Source organism: Littorina saxatilis, linkage group LG3 (assembly GCF_037325665.1).
Source record: "Littorina saxatilis isolate snail1 linkage group LG3, US_GU_Lsax_2.0, whole genome shotgun sequence".
NCBI lineage: Eukaryota > Metazoa > Mollusca > Gastropoda > Littorinimorpha > Littorinidae > Littorina > Littorina saxatilis.
In genome coordinates, this window is record NC_090247.1 from 68875300 (window position 1) to 68901926 (window position 26627).

At 41.8% G+C, this 26627-nt stretch overlaps 1 protein-coding gene across 2 annotated transcripts; it reads right to left on the bottom strand.

Annotated features, from left to right (window-relative positions):
* Positions 1–4758: 4758 nt before the first annotated feature.
* On the bottom strand, positions 4759–26627 carry LOC138963091 (nucleolar protein dao-5-like). Of its 2 annotated transcripts, XM_070335109.1 has the most exons (9): positions 26511–26627; positions 25918–25970; positions 24449–24529; positions 19934–20139; positions 12191–15722; positions 11694–11832; positions 10608–10652; positions 9886–9972; positions 4759–7848 (listed from the first exon to the last, which is right to left on the bottom strand). In XM_070335109.1, the coding sequence occupies exons 1-9, from the start codon at positions 26619–26621 to the stop codon at positions 7690–7692; spliced, it is 4413 nt and encodes a 1470-aa protein (XP_070191210.1). In that variant the 5' UTR covers positions 26622–26627; the 3' UTR covers positions 4759–7689. The 2 variants fall into 2 exon arrangements, with proteins under 2 accessions (XP_070191210.1, XP_070191212.1); XM_070335111.1 differs by lacking the exon at positions 10608–10652.

Consider the following 26627-nt stretch of genomic DNA (forward strand, 5'->3'; position numbering starts at 1 on the left):
GACAAGAAGAGCGGGGTAGTAGTTGCGCTAAGAAGGATAGCACGCTTTTCTGTACCTCTCTTTGTTTTAACTTTCTGAGCGTGTTTTTAATCCAAACATATCATATCTATATGTTTTTGGAATGAGGAACCGACAAGGAATAAGATGAAAGTATTTTTAAATTGATTTGGACAATTTAATTTTGATAATAATTTTTATATATTTAATTTTCAGAGCTTGTTTTTAATCCGAATATAACATATTTATATGTTTTTGGAATCAGCAAATGGAGAATAAGATAAACGTAAATTTGGATCGTTTTATAAATTTTTATTTTTTTTTACAATTTTCCGATTTTTAATGACCAAAGTCATTAATTAATTTTTAAGCCACCAAGCTGAAATGCAATACCGAACCCCGGGCTTCGTCGAAGATTACTTGACCAAAATTTGAACCAATTTGGTTGAAAAATGAGGGCGTGACAGTGCCGCCTCAACTTTCACGAAAAGCCGGATATGACGTCATCAAAGACATTTATCAAAAAAATGAAAAAAACGTTCGGGGATTTCATACCCAGGAACTCTCATGTCAAATTTCATAAAGATCGGTCCAGTAGTTTAGTCTGAATCGCTCTACACACACACACAGACACACACACACACACACACACACACACACACACACACACATACACCACGACCCTCGTCTCGATTCCCCCCTCTACGTTAAAATATTTAGTCAAAACTTGACTAAATATAAAAAGCAGACGCAACACGGAACGAACGCTTGCAGGGGGACGTCAGCCGGCTTTGTTTATCTCACACAAACTTAATACCGACTATTCCCCTCCCATCCAAAGTGCTGCTGATCAAACTTTGGAACATGTATTCCCCGCTAGGATTTTAATTTGTGATGAGAAATGGTATTTTGACTTTGAAATTAGCTTCAACGCAAAATATGTATTTTCTTATTCAAGGGACATAACCGCTCGGTGCGTTTTCGAATAAATCAAATTTTGGGTAAAATCGATCGAATTGTATCACCGATCTGTTTCAGTTGCAAGATCTTGACATTCTTTTCTCCTTCAAGATAACTGTACCGCTTGAAATTGGCGGAGAAACATTCAGTCTCAAGTTAATTTTGCCTGATGTCTGGCTGATAGCTGCATGTGGAACGAATAAGGTTTGAAAGAAAATGGAGGGGAAACACGCAAAAAGGGGAAGTAACTCTAGGAATGGAAATGAATGAAAGGGGAGAGAAGTGGTTGGATGATGTCAAGGGCACAGGCATACAGACAAAGTAATACACATTCATAAAGAGGGGGGGGGGGCAAACGCACGCACGCACACCACAAAACCAAACACATAAACACACACAGAAACAAACACAAACAAAACTTTCAGTCAATCTGTCAGCCTAAACATCACAACGGAATTAAAAAGTCTTCGCCATCCTGGTTGATGGAAACCCCTTGTCCGACACGGCATTGTCTCTGTATCATGTACACACAAGACATACTTTGCATGAAACAGATTTTCTTTGTTTTTGAGTTTAATATTAATTCAAGCATAACATACCTATATATATTTTTGGATTCAAGAAAAAATAAAAATTCATTGAAATCTCATTTGCATCTATTGCTTTTTTAATTTTAGGTTCAATTTTAATCAACAAAATAGTTAATTTTTAAGTCCAGACTGAGCCAAATGAAGTCTGATTTAAAATGTCAGTGCCGACTCAACTTTTTATAAAAGGGAATACGATATCATTTATCACATTAAAAAAAAGAGAAAAACATCAGAATACCATCTGTAAGAATTAACAAGTAAAGAATCATGAAGATCTGTTCTGTAGTTTTCTTGTTTTTTGTAATTGCTGTATGCAGGCACACATACACACCCACACACCACCACACACACCATCACCCTCATCTCGATTCCCAGAAATACCATCAGTCAAAACTTGACCAAATGTAAAAAAAAAAGTTCAGCAAACACAGAACATAGCCTGCAGAATGACAAACTCTTCTTGCCATGATCAATTCTTCCTGCGTACTTTTCTGTACCAACTTTTCACCATCAAAATAAAAACAGAAAAATCACAAAAATTCCAACAACTGTGATAAAACCAAACAGAAGAGAGGGGAGAGGTCATATAACCTGGTCATTGTGATACTCCTGACCATATGCATGTCTTTCAAATGTCATAAATCCAAGTTGTAACACTAGGCTTGAGCCTAAAACTGCTATCCTTATAAACAAGAAGAGCAAACGCTCGATCGAGTCACTTTCGCAGTTCTGAATATTATATGAGGCATCAGATGGACAGGAAGAAATTGCTATTAACAACACAATGCATACCTGAAGCATACCTGTGACCTTGAAAAAGGTCAAAGGTCACCAAAGGTCAAAGGTCACCAAAGCAGACGTCAAAGTGTAGAGGTCACTGGGAGTCACGTTCACATAAAATTTGAGCCCGGTCACTTGTATAGTTTCCGAGAAAAGCCCAACGTTAAGTTGTGTGTTGCCGAACAGAAAAGGCTAGTTATCTCCCTTGTTTTTCTGATAACGTTCGTAAAAGGCTACAGATGTAAATACTTTGATGTAAAGAATAATCCTACAAAGTTTCAATCACATCCGATGAACTTTGTCAAAGATATAAAATGTCTAATTTTTCCTTTGACGCTGACCTGTGACCTTGAAAAAGGTCAAAGGTCAACGAAACCATCGTTAAAGTGTAGAGGTCATTGGAGGTCACGACTAAACAAAATATGAGCCCGATCGCTTTGATAGTTTCCGAGAAAAGTCCAACGTTAAGGTGGTGTCTACGGACGGCCGGCCGGACGGCCGGCCGGCCGGCCGGCCGGACAGACTAACACTGACCGATTACATAGAGTCACATTTTCTCAAGTGACTCAAAAATGGAACAAGGGACTGCAGGCGAGAGAAATAGAACAAGATAATACAAATTTACTCACCAGAAAACAGCGACAAGAATACAAAAACAAGTATTTTTTGTATTCTTGTCGCAGTTTTCTGGCGAGTACATTTTTATTGTTATCTTATACGTACAGAATAATAAATCAATCAATCTTTACTTTATTTGGTGTTTAACGTCGTTTTCAACCACGAAGGTTATATCACGACGGGGAAAGGGGGGGGGGGGGGGGGGGGGGGGGAGAGATGGGATAGAGCCACTTGTTAATTGTTTCTTGTTCACAAAAGCACTAATCAAAAAATTGCTCCAGGGGCTTGCAACATAGTACAATATATTACCTTACTGGGAGAATGCAAGTTTCCAGTACAAAGGACTTAACATTTCTTACATACTGCTTGACTAAAATCTTTACAAACATTGACTATATTCTATACAAGAAACACTTAACAAGGGTAAAAGGAGAAACAGAATCCGTTAGTCGCCTCTTACGACATGCTGGGGAGCATCGGGTAAATTCTTCCCCCTATAACCCGTGGGGGGGAATCGATCAATGATGATGCTACTACATCAACACTAGCCAACACAGTAAAATCATCAGCGCTTAGAAAATCACAGCTAGAACAGTAATTAGCGATGTTCCTCAACAACACTGGAAAGAAACCAGCTGAGGCAACAATGTGTGCATTTCACAGTTAGTGATACTCAGTCATGACAAAAGCCAACAGTGTCTCCTATGTTGTGACAACTAAGATCATAACCATGGGCATAAAATGAATGATGAAATAAACGTAGAGACCTCATAAATGTAATTCTAACAATAATAGTGCAGCAAACCAAGAACACTTTTTCCAATGTAAAAATTCACCGTTTTGGACTTTTCTTCATGTCTAGCGTAACTGTAAAGCATAAGATGTACTTTTTTTCACACATAACGTCCACAAGTTCTACCCTCACTCGGGAACCTGCCTGGTAGAATTATAACATACACACCACAGATTAGTTTAATTCTATGGAAACGTTTGAATTTTTATGGGATAACACTGAAGTTTCCGCCTTGTCCCTCCCTGTATCACAAGTCTTTCTAATTCTATACAGGGTTCCTGCAGGGCAGAGCTGATACAATTCAAGGAGTTTTCAAGGACATTTCCAGGACCAAATAAATGCTTTTCAAGGACATGATGTTCCCCAAATTAATGCAAAGCACCAAGTCATTCCGTAGTTGTTTCCCTTGCCAACTTCCGGGAAGGGAAGCAACTACGGGTGACTAGTAATAGTTAGTTCGTCTGCTTTCGTTTTCACTCGATCTTTTATTCTCCCAAAATGTGTGTACTGTATTTGACAAAAAAAAGGGGGTTGCAGGTTTTTTTTAAAATAAGACAAGCTGCTGACGAAATGTATAGGCAACAATTTGGAAAAATCAAGTACTTTTCAATGACTATTTAACAAAACTCTATTTTCAAGCACTTTTCAAGGCCTGGAAAAGGTTTTCCAATTTTCAAGGAGTTTTCCAGGGTTCAAGGACTCTGTACGAACCCTGTCTATAAGGCCAAACAAAAATATATGTTAGTCAGGGGCGGACCTAGGGGGGGTTCCTGGGTGCCCGGAACCCCCCCCCCCCCCCCCCCCCCCCATCCGTTTGTTTTTTTACCTTGTTATCTTCCACGAGAGGCCTCCAATTGACCTAAAAAAATAAAATTCCTTCAGCATCTGGGGGGCAAAGCCCCCCAGACCCCCCACCAGGGCTTTGCCCACGGACCCCACCGGGGCCTGAGCGGCCCCTGGACCCCTGCTCCAATTTGGAACCCCCCCCCTTATCCACAACTAGGTCCGCCCCTATTGGTTTAGGGTAACGTGACCAAAAAAGATAGGGTCGGTAGGTCGGCTTTTTAAAAAAATTTTTTTTCTAATTTAGTCGATTTTAAAGGAGGTTATTTCCCTTAGTCTCAGTATGGTTCACACAATGTGCCAAAAGTTAAATTTTTCTGAGAAATGACCACCCAAAAAAAGTTTTAGGTTCGGCGGATAAAAATAAGGTAATATATTTTTGTTTGGCCTAAAAACACTACGGCTCAAAGAGAACATTAAACAAGGTTCAAGGTATCATTATAACTCACCAAAAGGGGCCCACTCGGGGCATTGGGATGAGGAATAGAATTAACATATACAGTATAAAAGGCATAGCAATTTATTAATCATCAAATGGAACAGAAAATATATTACATGGTGAAATTAACCACACACACATGAAAATTACAAAGATAGCCGAGGTGAACACACAGACAAACACACACACTTTCTTTTCTTTCTTTATTTGGTGTTTAACGTCGTTTTCAACCACGAAGGTTATATCGCGACGGGGAAAGGGGGGAGATGGGATAGAGCCACTTGTCAATTGTTTCTTGTTCACAAAAGCACCAATCAAACAAGAAGGGCAAAGCCCATACGACTCACATGCTTTACACATTTTTCCTACCAAAATACATGTGACCTTGACCAAGGTCAAGGTCATCCAAGGTCATGCAACACAAAGCTGTTAATTCAAGACATAGGAAGTACAATGGTGCTTATTGGCTCTTTCTACCATGAGATATGGTCACTTTTAGTGGTTCACTACCTTATTTTGGTCACATTTCATAAGGGTCAAAGTGACCTTGACCTTGATCATATGTGACCAAATGTGTCTCATGATGAAAGCATAACATGTGCCCCACATAATTTTTAAGTTTGAAACAGTTATCTTCCATAGTTCAGGGTCAAGGTCACTTCAAAATATGTATACAATCCAACTTTGAAGAGCTCCTGTGACCTTGACCTTGAAGCAAGGTAAACCAAACTGGTATCAAAAGATGGGGCTTACTTTGCCCTATATATCATATATAGGTGAGGTATTCAATCTCAAAAACTTCAGAGAAAATGGGAAAAATGTGAAAAATAGCTGTTTTTTAGGCAACATTTATGGCCCCTGCGACCTTGACCTTGAAGCAAGGTCAAGATGCTATGTATGTTTTTTGGGGCCTTGTCATCATACACCATCTTGCCAAATTTGGTACTGATAGACTGAATAGTGTCCAAGAAATATCCAACGTTAAAGTTTTCCGGACGGACGGACGTCCGGACGGACGGACGGACGACTCGGGTGAGTACATAGACTCACTTTTGCTTCGCATGTGAGTCAAAAATTGCTCCAGGGGCTTGCAACGTAGTACAATATATGACCTTACTGGGAGAATGCAAGTTTCCAGTACAAAGGACTTAACATTTCTTACATACTGCTTGACTAAAATCTTTACAAACATTGACTATATTCTATACAAGAAACACTTAACAAGGGTAAAAGGAGAAACAGAATCCGTTAGTCGCCTCTTACGACATGCTGGGGAGCATCGGGTAAATTCTTCCCCCTAACCCGCGGGGGGTAAACACACACACACACACACACACACTGTGTAAAACAGATCTGTTCACAGTAAATGCCATTCTTGTGAGAGACACCAACAACTCGTTCCTGTACAATCTAGCAAACAAAACCCCACACCCTGCTACACTATACACAAGGGGAAATAATGCTTGTAAAAATGTAGCCATTCACAATCAACTCATCTGGGCACCAACATTTCCGCTTTACAACCTGTCCCAATCTTAAGTGCTGTACCAATGGATGATTTACAACCGATTTTGAACGGACTTTTGTCAGCAAAGAAGTCTGGGGGGAGAAAGTTGACCCCGTGAACAGTCTACTTCATTTTTAACCAACCCTCATATATTTTAAACCCTGATGAGCACTGCTCAGCTTTCAAGGGAATTATTAGCGACTTTTCTCGGCACGCTATATTTAGCTAAGCATGTACACTCTCTATTAGAGCACCTCCTGGCCATAGCAAGGAGACGTTGGTCCAACATTGTCGAGTCACTCAGACTGCTCACATATAGTGCAACTTTCCAGCAGTTTTGCAAGGACAATAATCATTCACATGTACAGTGGAACTCCCATTTTAAGACTGGATTGTCTGAACCGCCATTTTAAGATCCCCTAATACAAGACTCCCCGCACCCTTTTAAGACTGGATTGTCTGAACCGCCATTTTAAGACTGGATTGTCTGAACCCCCATTTTAAGATCCCCTAATACAAGACTCCCCGCACCCTTTTAAGACTGGATTTTCTTCTTCTTCTTCTTGTTGCCGCTACACGTGGAGACCAGTCCAATTGAGAAATGTAGTGGTCATCTGCAGGGACGCCGCCGTGCCGTACAGCTTATCCTGGATGGGGGTCGGCTCCGGCCACATCTTCCTTCTCAACAACTGGAAGTTCCCGCAGTCTTGTAGGATGTGGTGGGTGTCCTGCTCTGCTTCTCCACTGGATTTTCTAAGATAGCTGGCAGTCTTAAAAGGGGTCTCCACTGTACGTGGAAGCATGATGGTAACTCGTCCACCTCAACGCTGCTTTACACAACAAACTTTACACTGACATTTCAGCACTGACTTCAATGTCAGTGCAAACCTCATGAAACCAAAACCATCTTTGTGAATTGAACAGCTTTAGTCGCTATCAAACTTGATAGAATGAAAACAAAACCATCTTTGTGAAACAAACGGCCTCATCCACTGTCAAACTTAATAGAATGAAAGCTAAACCATCTTTGTGCAACAAACGACCTCAGTCGCTGTCAAACTTGATAGAATGAAAGCTAAACAATCTTTGTGAAACAAACGGCCTCAGTCACTGTCAAACTTGATAGAATGAAACCTAAACCTTCTTTGTGAAACAAACGGCCTCAGTCGCTGTCAAACTTGATGGAGTGGACCGACATATCGATTGGTCCGCCCCGGTAACTTCCCCTCTTCTTCTTGGTCTTCTCGTGTCGGAAGCTCTTGCCGCGCGTGTGTTTGAGGTCGGTGTTGGCCTTCTCCCCCCATGAGCCTCTTGCTCCACTCTGTCAACATATAACAAGATGATGGTAAGACTTGAATGAAGCACAAAAATGAGTAGTGAATATGTTTCTGTGGATGTGTTTAAAAGCTTCCACACATTAACAAGTAAACCATCCACAACTAAAACGGTTCAATTTATGAACTCTCATATCTCAGTAAGAAAGAAACATCTGCACTTGAAGTTGAAGTCAAAGGCTGAGGTTAAAACCATAACTAAATAGGCCAAACTGTTCAGTAACAATGCCTTGAAAACTTTTTAGGACAAAAGGGGGCATGCATTCGACAAACACACGTACAGGGATGTCGTTAGGCGTCAGACATCGGACATAGACCGATTAAAAGGCTCAAATGTCCGATTCCCATAGCCGCATGGCGGTCAGATGTCCTATCGTTTTAGACTGAGCACGGTCATTGTCCGATAAAAACTCCATTCCTGCGGACAGAGCAATATTTGATCATTTTCCTTTCGTGATAGAAATCTTCAAAAAGCGACCGAGCACTCTCGCGTACAGGTGCACTGAAGTTGTGCAGTGCAGATCTTGCATTTTCCGAACCCAGACCTGTTTACCCCCATAAGTGTTTTGGAGTAATGCTCAGCCCCAAAAATAGTAATCCTGGCACAAAAATAGTAATCATCCAGCATTCGTCGTCAATTACAACGCACATGACAACTGTGTCTGCGAAACGCAATCATGCACATATATCCATCATTCACACATCAGTCAGTTTTTGTAGTCATCATAATTTCAAAGAGGATCACATCAAAAGCACATGCATCACTGATTCTTTTTCTTTTGCTCGTAGTAGGCCTTTTTCAGTGTGTCAAGCGCTTCTCTACTGTACTTGCGCTTGCCGAATGAGTGAGGGCGAGACTTCACCACTAGAATAAGGCTCTCCAGCGTCTTATCAGACAGACATGATCTCTGGTCAGTCCTGTGCTTTTTCACCCCATTTTGCCATTGAAAAAAACAATGCCAAACATGTGAATAGATAAAAAAAAAATAAAAAAAAATAGTAGTCTTGACACGGATAGCGGAATGGCGTATTTTTTTTCACAAAATCGTAATAAATTACGCCAAAATCGTAAGGGTAAACAGGTCTGCGAACCGTTTGCGGTATAAGCCGTTTGCGTAAATCCGTCTACAGCACACTAAAGTTAGGAGTACGGGAGACAACTCCAACTGACCAAAGCTCGCGTCTGCTTTAGTTTGCTTTCGGTTAGAGATGAAGCGCACTGCACTGAATTATGTCACCGAAAACAACTAAAGCCTGCCAAAGAACAGCAAAAGCTGAACACGTTTGGCGTTTCAACGGCATCGTGTGCTACATTAGGGCCATGAACATGGGAAAACACGGCTAGCAATAGCATCATTCTGGAAAATAACAGTGCCAATGACAGTGTCGCCGCTGAAACCTCCACAATCACGGAAAGTAAAGTTTCATCACTTGGAGATGGTGTTGGTACAGCAGGAAATTCACACAAACGGTCTTTTATTAAGGTAAACTATTCATGGCTGACCCTGTTTAGTACTAGCTACTAACCCTGTTTAGTACTAGCTACTAGTTGCTTAGAATTTGACAGCAAAGAGACCATCTATATAGGCAAACTGTTTTGTCGAATCTGTCAAGAAAAAGCTGTGTCAGGAAATGATGCAGTTTGTGTGCCAATCAAAGTAAGAGTGCTGAAGTTTTTGGTTGCTTTTTAGTTTGTTAGTTTCTGTTGTGTTTTCCTGTTTGAAAGTAAACAAAAAGTAATAAAACAATATACGCACACAATGTTGGTGCATATACTGATATGACATTTGTGTGTGTGCACATGATAATTTTGTGTTTTGCACACAATTATAATGTCCTATTAAAATGTCTGAAAGCAGTCAAATGTCCTATTGATGCTGAAGAGCTCAGGACATTTGTCCTATAGGTATGAATTTGTGGCCGTACAAGCTAACACACACAGGTATAAGCAAACAAACACAGGAACAAGAAAACAGATGTGCGGTCTACTGGGCAGAAAAGGCAAGAGAAACACAATGACTGACCTTGGCCTCAAAAGAGTTGTCTTGCAGCCTGGGATCTACGGCAATCTGCTCCGCCTTCACACGTCGGAACGGTTCGTTCACCTTCTTCTGCAACCACAACAAATCAGTTGTGAAAATACTGCACGATTCAACCAGACCTGCCAACCCTTGCAAAACCTCAAGTGTAACAATTTACATCTTTTTGGAATTATCAAGGTAGCAAATGGTGTTCTAGTGAAGCACTGTCTACAACGTATTCGCACATCCACATTTTCAGCTATTTTGTGCAAGAATATCTATATACATTTCTTAAAAGTTTATTTAGAAAAAAAGGGACATAACTGCCATTAGAGAGAGTGTGCAGTGTCACTGGAAAATGTTTTATTACACAAATTCCGACCGCTACAGAGTAAAAATCAGAAATGAGTACCAGAACTCACGAGAAAGATCAAAAAAGAAGTATCAAAAGAAGCAGTGATGACGCTAGTATTTTTTCAAACCGGTACGCAAACTTTTATGATGCAAACAGTCCAGAAAAAACCGGTAGGCTGGTCATTGGAACCAGTAAGAGTCCAACTCAGAGTACTGGGTTTTTTGTTTAACCAGCGAAAAAAACACGGTAGTTCTAAATATCAACCGGTAGGTCATACCAGCAGCCAATTTTGTTCCGGTATTTTCTCGTTTCAACTGGAAAAATACTGGTAATTACCGGTTAACGCCAATACTGAAGAAGAGTTTCATACCTTGCCCTTGAGGGTGTTCGAGTCAGACAGCCCATTGGGAAGGGACTGCACACAGACACAAGACTGGTTAGCACTAGCAAGACTGGTTAGCACTAGCAACCTTCTGAAAAATTCAGCTAAGACACTGAGGTAAACTAAGGGGAAATAAGACCAGTGATCAAATAAAGGTAGCCAACCAAAGATAATATCAAACAAGGCACGCACTAAATCTGATACAGCTTAGGCAAAACCACAATCAGCAACACTTTAATCTTAACCTTGTGCTTGTCTGAGGTAACGCAACAAAGAGCTGGAGTGAAAGATTAATATATATATATGTCGTGCCGAATTCATGGAATTGCCGAATTCGCGGAATTGGCAACATGTTTGCCGATTTCGCGTAATCGGCAAAACGCTGCCCATTACGTGAAATCGGCAGCGTTTTGTCGAAAATGCGGAAAGGCTTCAAAAATGTGCCCATTTCGCAAAAGCGACAGCCAGTCTGTTACTTTTTGTGTCACCATAACATTGCTTCACCTCCCTACTATGTTGTGTATGGTCTATGTTGGTCTGTGTCGAGCATAACTCCGGAAATGCACGAAAACTACACTTTCTGCAATAACTTGCCATAACTCATCGATTATTGTGATATCTATCCATTGGAGTATCTAGTTGTCTAAGTTTGATGATATCCCAGGCTTTTGAGAACTTTAAAACCAAAAAGTCGCTACCGATTTCGCAAAATGGGCAAATTTTAGAAGCCTTTGCGCGATTTCGGCAAAACGCTGCTGATTTCACGTATTGGGCAGCGTTTTGCCGATTACGCGAAATCGGCAAAAATGTTGCCGATTCCGCGAATTCGGCAATTCCGTGAATTCGGCACGACATATATATCTGAAATACCAATCTTGTTAAAAGGAAAGTGTGCCTGAACTAAAGTTAATACAACCCACTTTGCACATATTTAACACACACACTACTCTGTAACACAAAAACACTCAAACACATCTCGGACATTTCAACAGCAGACACTATGAGGTGTAATTACCAACCATTGTAGGGGAGAGCACCTGTTAACGTTGGAAACAATTGTAAAACTGTACTTACTGTGCTTAGTCCGTTCATGGCATCCCCTCCTCCGTTGACCAGAGGTTTGACACCCTGGGCGTCCCCCTCGCTCTCCGAGCTGCTGTCGCCGCCGTTGAGGGCTGGTGTCGACGTCAATGGTAGCCCCTTGCCAGGTGATCTGAAAAAGGTACTGGTTTGTGTGATATTCATCAACAACAGAAGCAGAATCAGAAGAGGACGAAGAAGAAGAAGAGTGATTTTAGTACAGTGGAAGACTTAAGAAAATCTGAAGAAAATTATATATCGAAAGAGAGGGAAATGTATGTTAATTTTCAGATTTAATAAAAAGAAATTCGAGAAAACAGGGTCTTAAACTGTTGTCATGAGATCATGAAATTGTTGAAAAGCCTACTAAAAGTCTCAACCCCAAAACACCCCCCCCCCCCCCCCCCTGGATATCGGATATACGCAAAATAACTGAAAAACCTCATGCTTGGTAATACGAAGAAAATGTAAATGTTGTACATATCACTTACTTTCTTTTCCCAGCCCCCACAACAGGAGTCAGGGTCAGAGAGTTGCTCGCAGCTTTCTTCGCTGGGGGCTTATCATCCTCGGAACTCGAATCGTCTGAAGAACTGCTCTCAGCTTTCCGCTTGACGGCCGATGTCTTGACGGCAGAGGTTGGGGATTTGGGGGTGGGAGTTGAGTTTGTCTTAGCCACTTTTTTCTTAGCGTCACTGTCTGATTCTGAACCACTGCTACTATCACTGCTGGATGCGGCTTTTCTTTTTGTGCCTGGGGTGGGGGTGGATTTAGCAGGAGATTTTGCAGCCGGTGTGGATTTTGCACTAGCTGTTGATTTGTTCGGTTTATCATCCCCACTAGAACTATCACTGCTCGACGAACTGTCCGCTTTCTTTGACTGAGGGGTTGTCTTGGAAACTGATACATTCTTAGCAGCAGCTTTCTGTGGAGCATCGTCTTCATCAGAACTTGAATCACTGCTAGAACTAGCTTGTTTTGTGACCGGTGATTTTGTTGGGATTGATTTCACTGCAGGGCTCTTAGCCTTGGGTGTGCTTTTCTCAGCTTTCTTGGTTTCATCTTCTGAAGACGAGCTGCTACTGGCCGCTTCCTTGGCAGCAGGTGACTTTGCTGGAGTTGATTTTGCAGGCGTGGTGGGCTTTGATGCAGCTTTCTTAGCTGCTTGGGTCTCATCTTCTGAGGATGAGTCGCTACTACTGGCTGCTTTCTTGGCCGCCGGTGATTTCCCTGCTGCTGCCTTTGCTGGTGTGCTTGGTTTTGACGCAGTTTTCTTCGTGGCAGTCGCATCATCTTCTGAGGATGAATCACTGCTGGAGCTGTCCGCTTTCTTAGCTACAGGTGACTTTGCTGGGGTTGATTTTGCAGGTGTGCTTGGTTTTGAGCCTGCTTTTTTGGTGGCTGGAGCATTATCTTCTGAAGAAGAATCACTGCTGGAACTGTGTGCTTTCTTCGCAGCAGGCGACTTTGCTGGGGTTGACTTTGCTGGTGTGCTTGGCTTTGACGCAACTTTCTTGGTGGCCGGCGTCTCATCTTCTGAGGAAGAATCACTGCTGGAACTGTCTGCTTTCTTTGCAGAGGGCGACTTTGCTGGGGTTGATTTTGCAGGTGTGCTTGGTTTCGACGCAGTTTTCTTGGTGGCGGCGGCATCTTCTTCTGAGGAAGAATCACTGCTGGAACTCTCTGCTTTCTTAGCTACAGGCGATTTTGCAGGTGGGCTAGGTTTGGAAGCTGCTTTCTTGGTGGCGGCGGCATCATCTTCTGAGGAAGAATCACTGCTGGAACTGTCCGCTTTCTTAGCTACAGGCGATTTTGCAGGTGGGCTAGGTTTGGAAGCTGCTTTCTTGGTGGCGGCGGCATCATCTTCTGAGGAAGAATCACTGCTGGAACTGTCCGCTTTCTTTGCAGAGGGTGACTTTGCTGGGGTTGATTTTGCAGGTGTGCTTGGTTTGGACGCAGCTTTCTTCGTGGCTGGCGCATCATCTTCTGAGGATGAATCACTGCTGGAATTTTGCGCTTTCTTAGCTACGGGTGACTTTGCTGCTGGCTTTTGAGGAGCCTTCTTTGCAGTTTTTGAATCATCATCAGAGCTGGAATCACTGCTGCTGGAACTACTAGCCACTTTCTTTAGGGATGCGGCAATAAGGCCGCCAGCTGTGGGTTTCACTGGGAGGGACTTCTTTGCCTTTTTGTCCTCTTCCGAGCTGGAATCACTGCTCGAACTGCTTTCCGCTTTTTTAGCCGCAGGAGATTTTGCCTTAGGGGCTGGTGACTTGCTTGCTGGTTTGGCCGCAGGGCCCTTGACCGCTTGCTTCTTGTCACCGTCACTCTTTGAACTTGAATCGCTGCTCTCTTTCTTTGCTGCTGCTGGTTTGGCTTTAGGCTTCGCAGCTGTCGGTTTAGCAGCAACTTTCTTCTTGTCGCCTTCACTCTCCGAGCTTGAATCGCTACTAGAGCTGCTCTCTTTCTTTGCTGCTGCTGGTTTGGCTTTAGGCTTCGCAGCTGTCGGTTTAGCAGCAACTTTCTTCTTGTCGCCTTCACTCTCCGAGCTTGAATCGCTACTAGAGCTGCTCTCTTTCTTTGCTGCTGCTGGTTTGGCTTTAGGCTTCGCAGCTGTCGGTTTAGCAGCAGTCGGTTTAGCAGCAACTTTCTTCTTGTCACCTTCACTCTCCGAGCTTGAATCACTACTAGAGCTGCTCTCTTTCTTTGCTGCTGCTGGTTTGGCTTTAGGCTTCCCAGCTGTCGGTTTAGCAGCAACTTTCTTCTTGTCGCCTTCACTCTCCGAGCTTGAATCGCTACTAGAGCTGCTCTCTTTCTTTGCTGCTGCTGGTTTGGCTTTAGGCTTCGCAGCTGTCGGTTTAGCAGCAACTTTCTTCTTGTCGCCTTCACTCTCCGAGCTTGAATCGCTACTAGAGCTGCTCTCTTTCTTTGCTGCTGCTGGTTTGGCTTTAGGCTTCGTAGTTGCCGGTTTAGCAGCAACTTTCTTCTTATCATTATCACTGTCTGAGCTAGAGTCACTACTTGAGCTAGAGGCTTTCTTTGTAGCAGGAGCTTTAGCTGCTGGTTTCAAACCGACTGCTTTACTCTTTGCAGGCGCTTTCTTTTTCTCATCCTCACTGTCTGAACTAGAGTCGCTACTTGAGCTAGAGGCTTTCTTGGCTGGCTGAGCCTTCAATGGTGATTTTGCTGCTGGTTTGACCGAAGCTTTCTTTTTGGTGGCTTGGTCATCAGAACTAGAGTCGCTACTAGAGCTAGAGGCTTTCTTGGCTGACTGAGCCTTCATTGGGGATTTTGCCGCTGGTTTTATTGGAGCTTTCTTCTTGCTGGCCTGGTCGTCAGAACTAGAGTCGCTACTAGAGCTAGAGGCTTTCTTGGCTGACTGAGCCTTCATTGGGGATTTTGCCACTGGTTTTACTGGAGCTTTCTTCTTGCTGGCCTGGTCGTCAGAACTAGAGTCACTACTAGAGCTAGAGACTTTCTTAGCTGACTGAGCCTTCATTGGGGATTTTGCCGCTGGTTTTACTGGAGCTTTCTTCTTGCTGGCCTGGTCGTCAGAACTAGAGTCGCTACTAGAGCTAGAGGCTTTCTTGGCTGACTGAGCCTTCATTGGGGATTTTGCCGCTGGTTTTACTGGAGCTTTCTTCTTGCTGGCCTGGTCGTCAGAACTAGAGTCACTACTAGAGCTAGAGACTTTCTTAGCTGACTGAGCCTTCATTGGGGATTTTGCCGCTGGTTTTACTGGAGCTTTCTTCTTGCTGGCCTGGTCGTCAGAACTAGAGTCGCTACTAGAGCTAGAGGCTTTCTTGGCTGACTGAGCCTTCATTGGGGATTTTGCCGCTGGTTTTACTGGAGCTTTCTTCTTGCTGGCCTGGTCGTCAGAACTAGAGTCACTACTCGAGCTGGAGCTGCTCCTTGCTTTGGCTGCTGCTGGCTTTTTCACGGCTGCTGCTGGCTTGGCTTTTTTCGGGGCTTCATCCTCGGAGCTTGAGGAGTCGCTGCTGGAAGATTCCTTCTTCCCTTTACCTATAAAAATCAATGGCATGTCATAAATCTTGAAAAACGTTACAATTAGCAAAGATACAGAGGTAGCGATTAACGCACTACTATCCACGGAAAGGTAACTGCTACAGTCGCTGCTGCAGGAGTATTTCTTCCCTTTACCTACAACCAATGGCATTTCATAAAATAATCTTGAAAAACGTCACAATTAGCAAAGATACAGATGTTGTGAGCCACTACTCTCCACAGAAAGGTAACAGCTACAGTGAACTCTTGAATATTTGCGTTTAAATGGGGCATTTTTCTTCTTTATGCTTGTATATTTTTTAAATGTTATCAACAGCCTTTCACAAACATACAGTAAACAAAGTGAAACGAAAGAAACTCAAGACACACACATCTGATAAACAAAGGGAACTTTTAACTTTGATGAACAATATGTTGAAATGTTTTTACAAGAAGTAGAAGTTCCACAATTGACCGAAGAACAGAAAAATAGCATTGAGGGCATTTTAACTGAAGATGAAATTACAAAGGCTTTAAAAATAATGAAAAATGGCTCAGCACCAGGCGGAGATGGTCTAACAACTTGTTTTATGAAATTTTTCTGGTGTCAGATAAAGACAATGGTTATATGTTCCTTGAACGCCGCTTTTGATAATGGTCAAATGTCTCCGACCCAAAAGAGAGCAGTTATAACATTAATACACAAAGGGAAGCAACTGTCAAGGGATGATCTGAATAACTGGCGACCAATATCTTTACTAAACTCAGATTATAAGTTACTGGCAAAGTGTCTAGCAGTACGCCTAAAAAGTGTGCTTGGAACAATAATTCATGAAAATCAGTTTGGTTTTATGAAAGGCAGAAATAGTAGCACAGCAGTTAGAATGATTGATGATATAATTACACATCTCAAACAAACGAACAAACCAGGGCTACTCCTAGCTCTAGACTACAAAGCTGCTTTCGACACAATATCAAAAGAATACATAATGTATGCCTTTAAACGCTTCAATTTTGGTAACACTTTTGTTAGATGGGTCACTACGCTCATGAACGAAACAGTAAGTTGTGTAAATTATATGGGGTGGTTGTCAGAGCCTATAGAAATGAACGCTGGAATTCGACAAGGCTGCTCATTCTCACCAATGGCCTTCGTGCTCGCCTTAGAGCTGCTGGCAGTCAAGATGAGGGCAGATCAGTCAGTTAAAGGGGTATTCTTGCCATCAGCCAATAGTACTAATCAAGAAAAACTATTGAAAATGATCTTGTACGCTGATGATATTACGCTTTTTCTGAAAGGCACTGATGATGTGCAAAATGCTCTGACATTGGTGTCATATTTCTCCAAGTTCTCAGGACTGGCTGTGAACAGACTGAAATCGGAGGCCATGTGGTTGGGTTCACAGAAGTACTCTGAGGAGCAGCCATGTGGCTTCAGATGGAAATCAAAAGTCAAAATTCTTGGTATATATTTTAGTAATAATTTAGAAGCCTCGGAAATCGAAGAAAATTGGACAGAAAAAATTAATCATATTCAGAGCACAATGATTAAGTGGTCTAAGAGAAACTGCAGTATAATGGGAAAGATTTGCCTTGTAAAATCACTTTTGATCCCTCAATTAACACATGCGTTGCAAGCTTTGATTATACCCGAAAAGATCATATGTAAACTGAACTCAATGTTTTTCAGATTCATTTGGAAAAAAAGATTTTCAAACACAAAAGCCTATGAAAAGGTAAAACGAAAAGTTATGTGCCAGGAAACAAGTAAAGGTGGCCTAAATATGATTGACTTGGGTGACTTTCAAAAATCCTTTGTACTTGGATGGTTTTCGAAATTACTGCAACCAAACGAAGAAGCTTGGAAAAGTATTCCACTCAGTATGTTCTCCAAACTCGGAAAAAATCTATGCTGCTTTCAAGCAAACGTCAAACCAGCCTTATTTAAAGGGATGGGGTTGATTACAAACAAGTTCTGGAAAAGCGTTTTAGAATGTTGGCTTGACAACCATGAAAAGATATTACCATGCGTGAAAAAAATGACCCAGCTGGAGAATGTATGCCTATGGAATAACTCTCTAATTGCTTATCGTGGCAAGACAATGTTTCTACGTGATTGGGTTACATCTGATATATGCTATGTGAAGGATTTATACGAGAATAATATGTTTTTACCATTTCACAGGATTTGTGAAAGAGCTGGGCATAAACCAACAAGACTATTTGAATATGGGGCAATTCGCACAGCAATAGCATCCCTTTTTTTGAAGATGAATGATAATGGAATACAAGCTATGAAGGTAATGGATTATCAAAAAATAAGTACATTTAAACCCAGGCAGTTTCGTAAATTAATGGTAGACGCTTATCAAACTGAGACTATTGCAGTCAGTTTCTGGAAAAGAAAGATGGGAATTGAAATAAACAAGGACATTTGGCAGATAGCAAGCAACGCATCAAAAGAAGTAAGATTGAGACTGCTACACTGGAAAATAACTCATAACATTTATCCAACGAACATTATATTGTATAAAATGGGCATTACTGAGAGTATTAGTTGTACACATTGTACAGAAGAGACAGATTATATCGAACATTTCTTTTATTATTGTAAAAAAATAAGCAAAGTGTGGAATCTTGTTGAAGAAGCCTTCTTCACCGCTTGTTCAAAAAGAATTCATGTTGATGTGCGGGATGCCCTATTTGGCCTAGTTAAAAGGAATTCTATTTCATCCGCTGAAGCAAACTATGTCAATTTGCTGATCTTGATTGCAAAAATGTGCATAGGTATTTATAGATACGGTACCCCTTTAGAGATCGGATGTATTTTTGAAAAAGAGTTAAGTTTAAGAAAAATAATTGACTTGTGACTCGCATATATGTTGCTATCTGTGAAATTGAAATAAAGAAACGTTAGGTAACAAAAGGAGAAATGATGACGGAAGAAAATATAGGACAAAATGTATAAAAAAAAACCTTTAAAAAAATAGGTGGAGAGAGAGAAGATAGAACGAGAGGAGACAGTGAGAGAGAGAGAGAGAGAGAGAGAGAGAGAGAGAGAGAGAGAGAGAGAGAGAGAGAGAGAGAGAGAGGGATTGGCAGACTATGGGAGAGAGGGGGAGAGAGAGACCGACAGAGTATGGGGGAGAGGAGAGAGAGAGGGAGAGAGAGAGAGAGAGAGAGAGAGAGAGAGAGAGAGAGAGAGAGAGAGAGAGACGAAGCAAAAAAGAAGAACAAATAAGAAGACAGAAAAACCCGAAGAACAAAATTCAGAAAAAAACAGACAAGTCGAAGAGAAAGAAAGTGGATGCAGAGAAAGACAGACTAGGGAGTGAGTGAGAGAGAGAGAGAGAGAGAGAGAGAGAGAGAGAGAGAGAGAGAGAGTAAGAGAGAGAGAGAGAGAGAGTAAGAGAGAGAGAGAGATGTTGTGTGGACAAGTGTGAGAAAGAGAGAGAGAGAGGAGAGAGAGAGAGGGTAAATGTAAATAAAAAAAAATTAAAAACAATTGTCCATGATCTGTTTACTGTCCATTGAGTGCGAAGCTGAGAGAAAGAGTGAGACTGAAGGAAAACAATGATTATAAAAAAAGAAAAAAAAAAAAAAAAAAAAATAAAAAATAAAAAAACTTCCGAAAAAAAAAAAACGCACGCACATGTGTGATTAACAATGTCTGATCTCCTAAAAAAAAAAGAAAAAAAAAAAAAAAAGTGGTTGAAAACGACGTTAAACACCAAATAAGAAAGGAAGAAAAAACATACATCCCCCGTGGCTGCCCGCATAACGAAATCGTTTTTCTCGTGCTTTGAACTTGCCAGTGTTACAGCACAGAGCAGAGTCCGTCCCGCACTTTGCTTTGTGTACATCACCTGGCCACCCAAACACCCGCACAACGCAACATTTTCACGAGAAAAACACGTTTATTTGTTTGCTTTGTCTGTTACACATTTCTATTAAAAGAAAAAGAAAAAGAAAAAGAAAAACAAAAACAAAAAAAAAAAAAAAAAAAAAAAAAAAAAAAAAAAAAAAAAAAAAAAAAAGATAAACAAAGGGAAGTAAGCGGAGAGACACGCACAGTTTTTACTTATCTTTCACAATATTGTTTATTTGTTTTGCTGTCAGTTCGCCTGTCGGTTGCCTGGCTTGTTTTGTTGTTGTTTAGCCACTTTCTTCTACTGTTGTGTGTATATGGGTCAATGGCCTACACATATAAACTATGTGTCGATCCTTACCTTTCACGACAGCTTTCGGTGTGCCTGGCTTGCCTTTGGCACTGGCTGACGTTAGTTTCTTCGCCTTCTTCTGGGAGGCATCCTCAGCGTCTGAGCTCTCGGAGTCGCTGTCCGAATCCGATGTCCACTTCTTGGCTGGAGGGGCTGATGTCTTTGTGGCTGGCTTCTTGTTGGCTGGTTTGGCATCATCTTCAGACTCTGAACTGCTAAAATATCAAAGTTTCCCAAGATTATTACATAACATTGGAACCCCTGCTGCTTTGCAGAGCACCTGCAAACGATCTTGTCTAGAACACCTGCCAACAATCTTCGAATTTTGGAAATAACTGCCGGGTTTGTATGGGTTGTGAAAGAGTGAATACCCTTGCTTTTAGTGAGGCAAGCTTTCCCACATTCTCCTTGTCAATGTGTGAAGACACACACCCTAGCTAGAGACTGGTCAATAATATCATGTGCGAAAGTTTGCATCAGTAAAAGCAAGAATATTCACTCTTTTACAACATAAACAAACCCCGCAGAGTTATTCCCGAACATTGTCTTTTACTTCTTCTTCTTCTTCGTTCATGGGCTTAGACTCCCACGTTCACTCATGTTTTTAGCACGAGTGGATTTGTACGTGTGTGACCGTTTTTACCCCGCCATTCGGGCAGCATACGCCGATTTCGGGGGAGGCATGCTGGGTATTTTCGTATTTCTTTAACCCACCGAACTCTGACATGGATTACAGGATCTTTTCCGTGCGCACTTGGTTTTGCGTGTACACACGAAGGCAAGGGGGATAAGTCACTAGCAGGCCTGCACATTGTTTATTACCATACCTATCACTGCTAACAACCAGGAAACACATCAGTACTTTCATCATCTCCTTAAGGAGCGATTACTTCCCTTTGGTTATTTGATATCTGAACATCGCTCTGCCTCATTCTGTTTGAGATTCTAACTGATACTTTCGAGGCGACCCTGTAACAATGTGCAGGGTCCCCACTGGTTTTTAGAAACAAAATTCCATGACTTTTCCATGACTTTCCATGAGCCTCAATAACATTTTCCATGACTAGATCCACAGGTCGCCATTTCCAAACACGCAAACTTTTTACGTCTTGTCACTGCCAGTTTTGACACTGGCTTGCTTTGCACTGAATTTGAGTCAGTTTCTACGCAGTGTCTCTTCGACAAGCAAGTCAAGCATTTGCAACCCAGTCAGATTATCGGTAATGTTTGCTGGTCCTGTCATTTCACTAAACTGGACCAGCCACTGTTTGTATCCATCTGCACTTTCGTAAATTCCGTTTCGTAACCGTCACTGTGACTTGACGAACTGTCATTTTTTTCACCGCGATACACAGTTCATTGCGAAGATCTTCCTCGGTAATTCGTTCCAATTCCGCATACTATTTGTTGTCAAGAAATAACTCGAAAGAAAGTTTCAAACTCATCATCCTCCATCTTGCTTGTTGAAGCGCTAAAGTACTTTATCGATGCAAAAACAAAAGCAGAAAACTTCGACGAAACCGACTCAAATGCAGCGCAGACGACACGACGAGATAACGGAAGGAAGTGAGCCTCGCTTTGGCTCAAGTGCCGTTAAAAATACCGTTATTCTCGTATGCAAATACGAACGAGAAGTTGGTCATACGAACAAGCCTTGTGCTGGCGACGCAAATCACTGCTGGCTTGCAAAGGGGGGAGGGGGGGGTGAAGGGCTTGGCAACGAAAATCGCCGCTGGCGTGCTAAAGGTTAATTTTTCTTTCTTTCTTATTTTTGTTAAATTCCATGACTTTCCATGACTTGAATTGAAATTCCATGACTTTCCAGGCCTGGAAAATTAAAAATCAAATTCCATGACTTTCCAGGTTTTCCATGACCTGTACGAACCCTGAATGTGTGTGTTTGTTCTGTTTAAACCAGTCTTGATCTAAGGACTAAGTCCGGTCGAGAATAAAAGCTGGTGCTTGTATATGACTGTGTAGGTAGGTGTTAGTTGGAGTGCCTTAGAGAATGATGAGCATATGAGCTTGCAGTGATCATCCTTTTTTGAGGATGAAAGTCGCTTGTTCATTTCAATGCTTGTTATTCTCTCAGGTGCCAGGAGAAAAGGTTCCGTACAACTCTTGCTTACTCTATTACACATGTCGTATGCATTAAGAGCGATTACTTCCCTTTGGTTATTTGACATCTCTTCACAAGAAAACATCAATACAGTGGAACCCCCCTATCAAGACTTCCTCTCTTTAAACAACCTGTTTTCTCAGACTTTTTGTTCATAACCTTTTTAATTTACCCCATTTTAAGACTCCCTCCTTTTCAAGACCTCATTTTCTCAGATTTTGTTAGGTCTTAAAATGGGCAGGCCTGGGAATGAGTAAAAGTGGTTTGGGCGTACTGACGGGCAAATTTTGTGTTTTAAGCATTTTTAAGGGCACATGGAGTCTTTTCTTATGCCTGGGTCTCACATATACGATTTTTCGGAAGTGTCGGGGATAGTTAAGTCGGCTAGGTCGGAAGCAAATTCGGCTCCAAATTTCACTCCTGACCTGTCCTTACGACTGATCCGACCATGAAGCCGACGACAACCACCCGACTTTTGGGCCGACAAATCCGACATGTGTCCAGACACTTCCGACTGCAGTAACGACAATTCCGACTGCAGTTACGACAGGCCCGATTATTAGCTGAAAAACTTCCGAACAATAGCCGACTCTCACGACCAGTGTAACGACTAAACCGACTAGCTAACGACTGTCCTAACGACAAATCAGACTGCCCTAACAACAAATCAGACACCATTACGACTAATCCGAACGACACTATGCTACCGACAAATCCGACCACCCTTACGAGTCTTCCGACTACCGTTACGACTAATCAGAATCGCCTTACGACTAAACCGACACGCTTACGACAACCACCCGACAAATTTCTATTCGTCTGAGTCGGGAGGCTCTTCCGACTGTTTTGAACATGTTCAAAACAGTCTGAAGGGCCTTCCGAACTAACCGACTTTTCAAAAACAAAATTGCTAATTCTCACGAACTCTCCGACCTCTTCCGACTTCCAGCCGACTACCTAAAGTCGGGTGACATTCGTAGATGTGAGACCGGGGCATTACACAGTTAGACAAGAAGGGCAAAGCCCACACGACTCACATGCTGAACAGACCTTGATCTTTCTTTCAGAATAATTTTACAATAAAACTGAGAAAAACAATATTTATTCAGTAAAGAAAATAATTACAGAAAACTAATGCCATTGTGAGTTGCACATTCAGTAATTGCATCCACGTTATGGTGCATACTGTGTCAAAAGGTTCTCCATCCTGAAATGCTAATCGCTGGTCATTAGGGGATCGAGTCGAACAAGGAACGTCAGTTCTCCGACTTCTCTCTAGTCTGGCGCCTGTTTTCTCTTTTTTGACAAATATCAGTTTAACTCAAACTGACCTGGAACTTGAAGATATGTAACCTAATGTGAGTTATTATGAAAATATAATGTATTTCCCTCACACATATGTAGTTTTGGAAGAGTTATTTTCAATAGTTCAAGGTCAAGGTCACTTCAAAATATATACATTTCAACTTTGAAGGACCCTGTGACCTTGACCTTGAAGTGAGGTCAAGTTGCCAAACATGTTTCTGAAGATCTAATGTATTTCCCTCACACATATGTAGTTTTGGAAGAGTTATTTTCAATAGTTGAAGGTCAAGGTCACTTCAAAATATATACAATTCAACTTTGAAGGACCCTGTGACCTTGACCTTGAAGTGAGGTCAAGTTGCCAAACATGTTTCTGAAGATCTTGTAACCATACACCATCAGGCCACAATTGGTGTTGATAGACTTAATAGTGTCCAAGAAATATACAATGTTGTTGAAGGTTTCACAGACGGACGGGGGGGACGGACGCCCGGACGCCCGGAAGGACAGGCGGACGATGTCGGTGAGTATATAGACTCACTTTTGTAAGTATAATGTATTTCCCTCACACATATGTAGATTTGGAAGAGTTACCTTCCATAGTTCAAGGTCAAGGTCACTTCAAACTATGTATACAATCCAACTTTAAAGGACCCTTGCGACCTTGACGCAAGGTCAACCAAACTGGTGTCCAAAGATAGGGCTTACATTGCCCTGTATAGCATACATAGCTAAGGTTGCCATTCTCGATAACTTCAGAAAAAAATGCGAAAATGTGAAAAATGGTCGTTTTTAAGACAACAATTACGGCCCCTGTGACCTTGAACTTGAAGTGAGGTCAAGTTGCCGCACATGTTTTTTGAGATATTGTAACCATACACCATCAGGCCACATCAGGTGTTGATAGACTTAATAGTGTCCAAGAAATATCCAACGTTAAAGTTTTCCGGACGACTCGGGTGAGTACATAGACTCACTTTTGCTTCGCATGTGAGTCAAAAAGGACTTTGTCGTATTTACGACGAAAGGTGTATCATTCCCAGGCCTGAATGGGGGTCCCCTGTAGCAGGTTTTGACAAGAGATGCACGCGATGATTTACCTGGAGTCAGAACTGGACGCCGCCTTGCCTTTCTTGGCCGGTGGTCCACTCCCACTACTGCTCTTCCTTTTGCCTGAAGTTCTGCAGCCACAGATCAAACTTACACAGTGAACGTTAAGCAAAGAAATAAGAGAAAACATAGGCATGCTCAACCATATCCAAGAAGGTGTGCATTAGATTTCAACAACAAGTAAGTTTAAACCAACAAGCAGGCAGAGAGAGAGACAGAGACAGAGAGAGAGAGAGAGAGAGAGAGAGAGAGAGAGAGAGTGAGAGAGAGAGAGAGTGAGAGAGAGAGAGAGTGAGAGAGTGAGAGAGAGAGAGTGAGAGAGAGAGAGAGTGAGAGAGAGAGAGAGAGTGAGAGAGAGAGAGAGAGTGAGAGAGAGAGAGAGAGAGAGAGAGAGAGAGAGAGAGAGAGAGAGAGAGAGAGAGATGGAAATGGTTAATATGAACCCTTCTGTTTAAAAAGAAATAAACAACATGAACAAAAATATGACAGAAAAGGAAACATGATACGGCTTCAAAGTGTAACACTACAGCTAGTTCCCAACAAGTATGACAGTTGACACTATTATCAATCAAAACTATCAGTAATCAACTAAATTAAAAAAAAATTTAAATCTTTTTAGTATAACTTTTTTGGTGTAGGGATATGCGTTTAGTAAGAAACTTGTAAATCATTTTGTTTGATCCGAACGGTTGTTCGGTACCATTAGTAACCATATTCACAGAACCATTACTGAATTCCGCCGTACGTTTTTTTTAGCTTTATCATTCTATCAGTATCACCCTGTAGAAGCCTCCCGTGGGGGCGAAAATTTGGATCATCTATATATATATATATATATATACGACTAGTGTCTGTCTGTCTGATCGCGATGCACGGCCAAAGTTCTCGGTGGATCTGTTTCAAATTTGGACACCGTATTCAGCTACACCCCGGACACAACCTCATCAATGCGATATTTCAACACGTGCTCTCAGCGCGCAGCGCTGTGCGCGCTGAACCGATTTTTTGTTTGTTTGTCGGGATCCACTACCAGTAACTCTTCCTTATCTTCTCCAGTGTTTTCAGCCGCGATTATCTACCTTCCTCCGTGTGGCGTCAATCCATATTCCCGTTACTATGTTACTATTTTTAGAAGGTCACTGCACGTTACTATTTTTAGAAGGTCTCCAGTGTTTTGCGCGTTTATCTCCTTTCCTTCGTGCGCCGGCAAAGCCGGCGTACACCCGGCAAATCCAGGCGCAGCCTGGTATTCGGCTTTACTTCTTCCCGGCGAAGCCGGTACCCGGCGAAGCGGGTAATTATCTAGTCATTAATAAACATATTCCATAGTCATCACAAAAACTTTTGAGGAGATTGTTTTTAAATATTTGCCTATCTATATATATATTGACTTCAAGCTGACAAATGAGACTATGCCTACAAAATAAGGAACTGGTCATTTTGTTAAAATATCACTTACTTAACATATTCGCCGCAAATGTCTTGTAGTTTGGGGCCATCTTTTGACACAACCTGCAAACAATTTAACAAACATAAACATCATATTTGCTTCTTCACTTTATCATCTATAAATATTAAATATATTAATCGAATTTCACCGGGATTGAAATGGAAAAAGATGAAAAAGTGGCATGTGGACTATCAAAGTGGCTATAAAGCAAAATAGAGGCATCTCTCTCACGGGTGGTCAAGGAAATCCTCCTCGTATGGTGGACTTAAGGAAGCACTGATTTTATTTTCAGTCAAAATGGATTGGAAAGTATATATTTTTACCAGATTTCCCCTCAGTTTCAACAAACATACTGCCACGGTTCTCTCCGTCTGCACAGTTTAGTAATGGTACATTGCAACAGCTTCCTTGAATGTGGGACCAACATAACCTCATCTCTTACACCACTGTCATTATAAAAGTCGTACAGATTAAATAAACGCAAATCCAGCACATGGCTCCGCAGTGCGCACACGTGTTTTCTGTCAACAATGGCGAGTGCATAAAATGCTGTCTAAATCACAGAACTACCGCAACAGAAATATCGAAAACAAACTACTCACACTTTTGAACTTTTTCTTCAAAGATTCTGCTGCTTCGTTGCAAGTGTCCCGCAGAAAGCCGTAGACAGAGGGGAGGAGTTTTTCCTGTGCGTGGTCACCAGAAGCGTCCATGTTGCT

What these genes read in the sequence shown, in the direction of transcription:
- LOC138963091 (XM_070335109.1), bottom strand. Translation starts at nt 26,621, where the DNA reads ATGGACGCTTCTGGTGACCACGCACAGGAAAAACTCCTCCCCTCTGTC. An exon ending in TGAAGAAAAAGTTCAAAAGT is followed by an intron (nt 25,971 to 26,510) that starts GTGAGTAGTTTG and finishes AATTGTTTGCAG; the next exon opens with GTTGTGTCAAAAGATGGCCC. An exon ending in CCATGAACGGACTAAGCACA is followed by an intron (nt 10,653 to 11,693) that starts GTAAGTACAGTT and finishes GTCTGTGTGCAG; the next exon opens with TCCCTTCCCAATGGGCTGTC.